Genomic DNA, 9,084 nt, shown 5'->3' with positions numbered 1-9,084 from the left:
AGAGAGAGAGAGAGAGAGAGAGAGAGAGAGAGAGAGAGAGAGAGAGAAAGAAAGAGAGAGAGAGAGAGAGAGAGAGAGAAAGAGAGAGCCTGCGTGTTGCCATGGTGAGGACGCACCTGGTGTTAGAGGCAGACTGATTAAGAAACTTTACAGTAAACAGTGATTTTGAACAAAACCCGTGCCTCTTTTTAACAAATTAGCAGGAGTCTGAGTGCCAAAATATGGATACCGTGAGAAAGATAAGACTCTGGCAAACGCGCTGATGTGTTTTTTATGTTTGTGGTGTTAATAATGTGAGCTCCAGAGCAATAGACAAAACTGGTACCATCTGCTTTCTTTGAGAAATGAGTGGTGAGATTTAACATGGAGTCTAATGGAGCAGTTGGTTGGAGTTCATGTCGCTCTGTGGCTCTTTGAGCCAAATGTGTAAGTCCGTTGGATTCCACAGACACTTTACTGCGACCAGCACAACATTTCCAAGCTTTTTGGCCAAAATGGTGTATAAAGAGTAAACAATGTGGGAGCTGGAGCAATTTTGCAATTTGAGCAAATCACAGAATATTTTCCTGCTCCGCTCCACTCTGACAGTTATGCTCTCACTCTAGCTCTTAACGAGCCGTGCAATACACACCCATTATAAAATCTGAAACAGACCCAAAATGTTCCTGAAACTTAATCTGTGACTTCATGAAAACTGTGCTAGCTATCAAAATGTCCCTTTGGCTCAATAAAGTGCAGCGTTTTGTCTACGTTTTAAACTTTGAATCACGTTTCTACGTTAAAGTACGGCTCGTCAATATGGGCCCAAAGTTAAGTGTTTTTTTAGCTCTCTTCACGCCGAAACCCCATTCAAGTGAATGGAGAAATTTTGCACCGTTTTTGGGGATTTTCGGGAAAACCGCTGGGCGAATCTCTCCGAAAAATAGATAGCACACTATTCCCGATCAGGCCACACATTTTGATGTATTTTTCACGCCGCTGTTGGCAACGCTGTGTGAGGAGAAGCGCCCCAAACTTTTTGGATAATAATCATTAGTATGATTAAGCCCGATGGATTATATTCAGTGTGCTTTGTAGCACAAAGGCAGTTACTGCCTTTGTGCTACAAAGCACACTGAACTAAAAGGTAATCTCCAGTGAAGCTTCATTGTGTGACCTTTGTTACGTAACTGAAGTCGTAGATTGAACCCGGACAGGAACAGCCGTCTGCTGGTGAAAGTCCTGTGTTTGTGTGACGTATTGCTGGACCCGCTGGAGGGAAGGGAGGCACGGGAGAACCAGAACCAGGACTGAGAGGGCAGACTGTCAGACCCTGCTGCAGTAGAATGAGAGGTTTTCTAAAGAGTTTGGTGCTCAGAGACAGTACCACTTTAGTCCACAGGGGGCGACAGAATCAACACTACATGAAAGTTCCTTTACAGGTAAAGTAACTTTAAAGGTTTATTTGAATGCCTTCTTCTTCTTCTCCTTCTTTAAAGTGTGCCGGCTGCAGAAGGAACTTCCTGTCCCGGTCTAAGCAGGGTCGTAGTATGTCTCTGAGTCGGACACTTCCTGTTGGCGGTGAAGACACCGAGACACCTGCAGGAGAAGATTCAACACAGTTAGAAGAACAGAACACGGACCTGGTCCAGGATCTGTTCTTCTTCACTCACCGCTCTGCTCTTCCGGCTGCTGATGATGCGTTTCCTGTCTGAGGAGGAAACACGTCTCTGGATCTGCAGGTTGTAGAGAAACAAGACACGCCTCTTCTCCCTCTGACAGAGAGAGAGACAGACAGAGAGAGAGAGAGAGAGAGAGAGAGAGAGACAGAGGGAGAGAGACAGACAGAGAGAGAGACAGACAGAGGGAGAGAGACAGAGGGAGAGAGACAGAGAGAGAGAGAAATTAACACTAAATCAAATTCCTCATAGTAACTTTAAATGGTTTAATTGTTTTTAATTTTGTTCTTTTATTGTCGTTCTTTCTGTTATATTTCATCTTGTTTGTTTTTTGTGGTTATTAATTGTTAAACTTCACCTGTTCAATCTGAGCTAATGATTCAATCTTTTAACGTAAAGTATTTAGTGCTTCAGCTTTAAAAGTGCTGTAAATAAACTGAACTAAGTGTCGGGGCCTCACCGTCTGCTCTGAACTAAGACTTGGGCCTGTTGGTTCTGCAGAGCAGTCTAAAGCCTGATTGAGTGTAAGATCACACAAAGCTCCAGGAGACGCCGAGTCGACCCTCAGTGGGACGTTTCATCCAAACTCAACACTGAGATCTCATTGGACGAGAGACACAGACACCCCTGGACTTCCTGTGCTGCAGCGCTGCTCTCCCCAAGAACTGTGAGACTCTGCGTCACCTCCAGCTCTCTGTCGTTCCACGCCATTCGATTTGCATGCAAGGAGGCACAACAAAGACTTTTCTCTTGAAGGAACCTGAGGTCATGGTCTTAACTTCTCTGTTTTTGGATCCTGGAGAAGAGAACGGAGAACTTCTGCGCCCCGTTCTCTCCCCGTTCACGTCGACATTCTGCCGCTCATAAGGAAGAACATTTCCCGTAATGTCTGAGGAGAAAACTCTCTCAGACAGTTTATCACCGTGAAGCTTGAAGCTCCGCACCGAGTTTAACCGAGAACCTCTGAAGAACCACATCGACCTGAGAAGTCCTCTCACAGTAAGAGGCTTCTCTTAGTGTCTGGGCAGTCAGGTCATAGTGTGTTTATGACCTTGTTGGTGTTGTTAACGTGGTGTTGTGTTTGCTCACGGACCGCCGACTTAGTGCTAAACACAACTACTGTTGTGTTTCATACTGCTGCAATGGTGTGAGATCACCACCGTGATTTTATCATTTCAAAGATCAGAACCGAGTTCACCAGTCGGGTTTCTGTGACAGAGAAACAGTTCCTGTTTTTATATTTGCTGATAACTCAAACACGCTCCTGATAGATCCCAACATAATAATTATTATTATTATTGCTAATAGCTGTTAATGTGTGGTTATTAATCTCTCTCTCTCTCTCTCTCTCTCTCTCAATGTCTCTCGGCCACATTCAGCTGCTATAATTCTCTTACGTTAATCTGCTCTCAGATCAGATTTACTGCAGCTCACAAGGTTTAAACACAGAGAGAGAGAGAGTGTGTGCGTGTGTGTACCTGTGTGTGTACCTGTGCGTGTGTGTGTGTGTGTGTGCGTGTGCGTGTGTGTACCTGTGGGTGGTAGAAGGCAGCGATCACTCTGCGTAGTCTGTTGGTGTAAACCTGACAGCAGGTGAGCAGCGCCACCAACAGGACACAACACACACAGCTGATGTACACACCTGAGGGGAGGGGGGAGGGGGGGGACACACACACTGGAGGGGGGAGGGGGGTTACAGAGGAGGAAGTACTCAGATACTTCACTGCAGTAAAAGTACTAACACCACAGAGTAAAATACTTTGTTACAAGTAAAAGAGCTGCATTCAAAAAGTAAAAATATTCACGTTGCAAAATAATAATTATATTATAGTTTTATAATTATTGAAGCATTAATGTGTTCATCACTTTAAAGGTGGCGCTCATTTCAATAACTTTATAAAATATATAATATTACATCATCATTTATTAGATGATTAGTAATCTGAAGTCACTGAAGCTGTCAGATAAATGTAGAGTAAAAGTAGCTAACATATAAATACTCCAGTAAAGTACAAGTACCTTGTAATTGTACTTAAGTACAGTAGTTGAGTAAATGTACTTTGGTCCAGTGGTTATTGTGATGCAGTTGTGTGTATATGTGTGTCGCCCTCTGCTGGTTCAGTCTGATATCAACATGAACATTAAATATGAATCTGATCCTGAAGGTTTCTGTTCTAATCATTATAATCATTATAATCATTATTATTGTAATAATAATAATACATACAATAAAAATAATTATAATTACAATAAGAAAATAACAAGAATAATCTTTAAAAAAATTAAAATAAATAAAGATAAAGATAAAAACAAAAAGACAGCATTTCCCCTCCAGTGAACTCTCGACCAATCAGAGTCTCTGAGGCTCTAAATCTGTAATCCAATCACTGACGTCTAAATTTAACTTATTACATCAACGTATGACATCATGACATCAGACTACTGTGACGTTCGCTGCGTGGCCTCAGAGTTACCCCGGTTGTCCGTCTGGATGCTGAAGCTGGACGAGCTGTTGAAGGCCGACACCGTCTTCCTCAGGAGGCGGGCCATCATGGAGGCCCCGCCCACTCTGATGTCCACCTGGTGACTGCCTGTGGAGAGGACACCATTACCCAGAAGCCCTCTGACTTTACATTCACACTGACCTAGAACGTGGAGACTACGTGTGTGTGTGTGTGTGTGTGTTTACTGGTCAGGTTGAACTGGGTGACGGTGTGTGTGTGTGTGTGTGTGTGTGTGTGTGTTTACTGGTCAGGTTGAACTGGGTGAAGGTGTGTGTGTGTGTGTGTGTGTGTGTGTGTTTACTGGTCAGGTTGAACTGGGTGAAGGTGTGTCTGCTGACGATGTCCAGAACGTGGAACAGAGAGAAGTCCACAGTCAGCAGGAGGACAGACAGCAGAGAGACAGACAGCACCTGGAACACACCTGGGGTCTGTGGTCACACACGCACACACGCGCACACACACACACGCGCACACACACACACGCACATGTCTGTTTTTATATCTTTATATCACTTTGTAACCTTTGTTAGGAAAAACATTATAAATAAAGTTCATTATTATTGATTAAATGTCCTATTATAATATCATTAATAATAAAGTTAATGATATTCATCTTCATATTAACATTATTAATATGAATGTGATGAACGTCAGCGATGGACCCACCACTTGGTTGAGCTCTTCATGGTGGATCCTCAGACTCCAGGGGTCCATGAACTTCTTCTTCTCTGACTGTTTCAGAGGCAGCAGGCAGCGCCGACCCTGAACACACCACAAGATAAGTCTAACAGAAATATGAAGAAGATGAAGAAGATGATGAAGATGATGAAGATGTTACCGCTCTCCTCCTGCGGGCATCAATCTGCCTGAAGTAGGTGGAGATGTAGACGTTGTCGAATCGAACATCTCTCTTGTACTGAAGGAGGTAACCGAACCCCCTGAGGAGGAAGAACAGGAGGAGGTCATGTTGTCTGTGACTCCCCAGTATAAAAAGAGGAATAGGAGGTCACAGGTCTTACTGGGTGAAGATGGTGATGAAGGTGAAGGAGAGCAGCAGCTGCAAAACCTTCATCACCTCCTCCATGGTGGTCTTCAGCCTCATGAAGGATCCTCTGACGGCCTCAGTGAAGTCCAGCGGAGCTCCGTCCAGCACCTCCTGCTGCTGATGCTCCTGCAGGAGGTGAGAGGTCTCAGAGGTTACAGGGCTCACTCACCTGGTGGAGTTAGTTCAGTGTTAGAGGAGAAGATGGAGACCTGCAGGACCAGCCTGGTGCTGAACTCTCTGGACAGAAGATCCACTGAATCATTGACACGGTCAAACAGCTGGCCGAAGTTCCCCTCCACAGGGATCTGCTCTCTGCACCACGGAGTCATCACTGAAGGAGGAGAAGGAGATCAAGATAAGATAAAGATAAAGAGGTTTTTATTGTCATTGTAGTGATATAACGAAATACCGTTTGGTAGCCTTCAGCCAGCAGCAGCACGAACAACAACGACGATAACAAACAATATACAAGATGAAAATACACAAAAGTAACAAAAACGTCACTAAAGTAATAATAAAATAAAGTTTGTGTGGATTAGAAGAAGAAGAAGAAGAAGAAGAAGAAGAAGAAGAAGAAGAACACACTTTATCTTCAGTATCAAGGCCGTGACACAACATCAAACAACAAGCACCAACAGATGCTGACTCATCAAAATCAAAGTTGTTATGCTGCGTTCACACCAAATTCACGTATTCGCGTCATTCGCGCCGCCGGTCAAAACGCCAGGGACGATTTGTGTTCATGTGCGAATCACGCTGGACGCGCCGGAGAGGGGGCGGGGCTAATCGCCCTGAAAGCCGTTCAACTGTCCGCCATTAACCATGAAAAAAATAACCTCTATTTCTGCTTAGTACGTGTTGTGGAAGTCACAGATATCCCGGGAAACTAAACGCGTCATGTCTGGTTCATAACATTGTCCAGAGGAGCTCCGTGGATGTTATCGAGCTGTGTTCACTGTGTCTAGTGAGCCACACGTCGCTGTTTACTACAGCTGTATGAACACTAAATAAACTGATTGCTGTGATTTAACGGCAATAAACCGACAAAAAGGGACTCCGGAATAACTACGTAATGATGCCGATTTGATCGTAGAGCTCTGGGTGAACACAGACGGCTACAGGATTTATTTCCTGATTCAACAACGGCAGGAAGTCAGTGATGACAGGGGGAGCAACTCAACGCTGATAGGCTATCGCTCCACAGCGTCACGCGAATATTTCGCAGAAGTTGAAAAATTTCAACTCGCGCGTTTGGGGCGATTTGGCGATTGACGCGGATTCGCGTCAATCGCGCCCCAAATTCGCATCCATCGCGCCGCGCCATCACAAATTCGCGCCGCGCCAGTCTCATCGCGTCTGTGCATAGACTTTGTATGTAATCTACTCGCGCGAATAATTCGCGACGTGTTTGGTGTGAACGCAGCATTAGAGATAAACGATGTTTTAACTTTTCAGTGTCAGAGCGAGAGATTAATGTTTCCCTGATGACTCCAATAACTACATCACTGAGCGAGAGTTCATATACAGATGTACAGCATGGCATCGTCTGCTTATTGGCTGATCACGAACCCTCCGCACCTCTCAGGTGGTCTGGATCAGGACTGGTTCAGGACTGGTTTCTGTCCCCAGAGTCAAAATCTTTTGCATCATTTGCAACATTGTCCATCAACTCTGACTGATGTTTGAGCACCAAGCATCATTGACGTAAACACAGAGTCCTCCTCCTCTGGAGTCCTGATCGCTGTCCTGTGGTCCCTCAAGTCCAGCTTTGATCTGGTCGCCACGATGGATCCAGGTCTCTGTAAATATGTGGTCTCACAGTCACCGACCTCCGGATGCTGGGTTCTCCTGAAGTATTATTGCAGCCATCCATCCATTTTCCTCCGCTTATCCGGGGTCGGGTCGCGGTGGCAGCAAGCCAAGCAGGCTGACCCAGACCTCCCTCTCACCGGCAACATGTTCCAGCTCATTCTGGGGGATCCCGAGGCGTTCCCAGGCCAGCTGGGAGATGTAACTCCAAGCTCCCTCCTGATGACCGAGCTCCTTACCCTATCTCTAAGGCTGAGCCCGGCCACCCTACGGAGGAAGCTCATTTCGGCCGCTTGTAGCCGCGACCTTGTCCTTTCGGTCACGACCCAGAGTTCGTGACCATAGGTGAGGGTAGGAACGTAGACCGAGTGGTAAATTGAGAGCTTTGCCTTCCGGCTCAGCTCCCTCTTCACCAAGACGGTCCGGTGCAGCGCCTGCTTTACTGCTGCAGCCGCACCGATCCGCCTGTCTTATTGCAGCCATCGTATTTAAAACAAGACCTCAGACAGCCAGGAGCATGCTGGGTAGTGTAGTAGCCTCGGGTTCTAGCTGGGTTAGCTTAGCTTCCATCTTGCCTCACTGTTCTGTGGGCGTTGGTTGTCTGAAGGTCCGCTGTACTTGATCCCTCACGCTTCCCTTTTTTTCAATGTTATTAAAAGTATTCTGTCAAACTTCACAAGTGCTCCAGAAATAAAAACGAAAAAACTAAAAATGAAGACAAAAAATGTATCAAAATGTAATGTGAGCTACCGAGCGATCCCTGATATAACGGACGCTATCGCCGCATTTACGCTAACCTTTTAAGGAGCCGCCATTGTTGTTTTGCACAAACAGTCACCACTCGTCGTTGAGTCACACACACCTAAGCCCCGCCCCTAACTAGCCGTAGGTCCTCGCAGGACGCTGATTGGTGGAGACGGACTATACTTTCGACCACCGCGACCCGGGACGGATGGTTTAACGGAGACCACCTAGGACTTCACCTCTCATGATGTCACACAGGAAGTGGAACTTCATGGAGACGCAGAGGATGTGGTTGATGACTGGGACGGAGATCGCCTCCATACACTCCGCCCACTTGCGGCCGAACCAATCGGCACATCGCTGCACGCCCTCATCCACCAAACCTGGATAACACACACACACTGCATGTAAAGTCCTCATGAAATGTGTCCCCGTGTCTAACAACCTCTAATCTTAACTCACTGTCGCACTGCATCATGGTCTTGTAGTTGAACTGGTCCTGCGTGCTGTTGCCGGCGGCGTTGTGTTTTGCGTTGAAGCGGTCGTATCCGTACTGAAGAACGACTTCATCTCTGATATTCTGGAAGTTGCTGCCGACGCTCTGAGCCTCCGACTGAAACTCTGCTTCATCGTCCTGAAGAAGGAACGAGGAGACGGATCTGTGACTACGTTTACGTGAACATTAATATTCCTGTAATATCCAGAATGTGATGTTTTCATGTAAACACATATTGTGAATGACTTCTTCATATGAATGGATCATGTGCAGAGTAAAACATAATAAGTCATCCGTTCAGCTCTCTGTGGCAAAGTGAATAAACTGCAAAACAGGAAGTGGTAAAAGTATATAAGTAATGAAAATACATATAAACATGTGTATACAGACATAAACAGATACTAAAACAATCAGTAAAAAGTGAAACATTGTTCAACACATTGTGACCAAACACCTGCTGAAATAATTGTCTTCCGATAATTAGCACTGTTAGCATACTGACACGCTGAGCTAAGACGGCAAACATTACACCTGCTGAACATCAGCACGTTAGCGTTTAGCTGAAGGAGCAGCTAAGCTCTAATGAGTCCAGGCTCGTGGAGCAGCTAGCTTAGCGTGGCGGTTAGCGTAGCGGTTAGCGCTCACCATCAGCTCCTGTGTGATGAGGATGAACGGCTTGATGGCGTCTCTCCACAACAACTTGCTGTGATGAACCTGCAGATCCAGATTACAGCTCAGAGTCAGAGCGGCTTTCTCCACATTACGCTGGACGTTAGAGACGGGACCTGAGACACCACGGAGAGACAGACGGGCTCGTTAGGACCTAGG

General features: G+C 45.8%; 1 protein-coding gene across 1 annotated transcript in view; it reads right to left on the bottom strand.

Moving 5' to 3' along the window:
• Positions 1-1,344: 1,344 nt before the first annotated feature.
• The window catches only part of dcst1 (DC-STAMP domain containing 1), a 9,068-nt gene continuing 1,328 nt past the window's right edge, over positions 1,345-9,084 (bottom strand). Inside the window, exons 5-16 of the mRNA XM_031838804.1 lie at positions 8,902-9,041; positions 8,223-8,394; positions 8,000-8,143; positions 5,417-5,538; positions 5,182-5,333; positions 5,001-5,100; positions 4,829-4,924; positions 4,464-4,590; positions 4,133-4,249; positions 3,191-3,333; positions 1,653-1,754; positions 1,345-1,578 (exon numbers count right to left, since the gene is read on the bottom strand). Of these exons, the coding sequence (XP_031694664.1) occupies positions 1,513-1,578; positions 1,653-1,754; positions 3,191-3,333; positions 4,133-4,249; positions 4,464-4,590; positions 4,829-4,924; positions 5,001-5,100; positions 5,182-5,333; positions 5,417-5,538; positions 8,000-8,143; positions 8,223-8,394; positions 8,902-9,041 (1,481 nt within the window). The 3' untranslated portion in view covers positions 1,345-1,512. The remainder of the gene's footprint in view (positions 1,579-1,652; positions 1,755-3,190; positions 3,334-4,132; positions 4,250-4,463; positions 4,591-4,828; positions 4,925-5,000; positions 5,101-5,181; positions 5,334-5,416; positions 5,539-7,999; positions 8,144-8,222; positions 8,395-8,901; positions 9,042-9,084) is intronic.

Source organism: Anarrhichthys ocellatus, unplaced genomic scaffold, assembly GCF_004355925.1.
Source record: "Anarrhichthys ocellatus isolate YVR2014 unplaced genomic scaffold, GSC_Weel_1.0 scaffold1029, whole genome shotgun sequence".
Classification (NCBI taxonomy): Eukaryota; Metazoa; Chordata; class Actinopteri; order Perciformes; family Anarhichadidae; genus Anarrhichthys; species Anarrhichthys ocellatus.
This window is presented reverse-complemented; position numbering and strand designations above follow the sequence as displayed.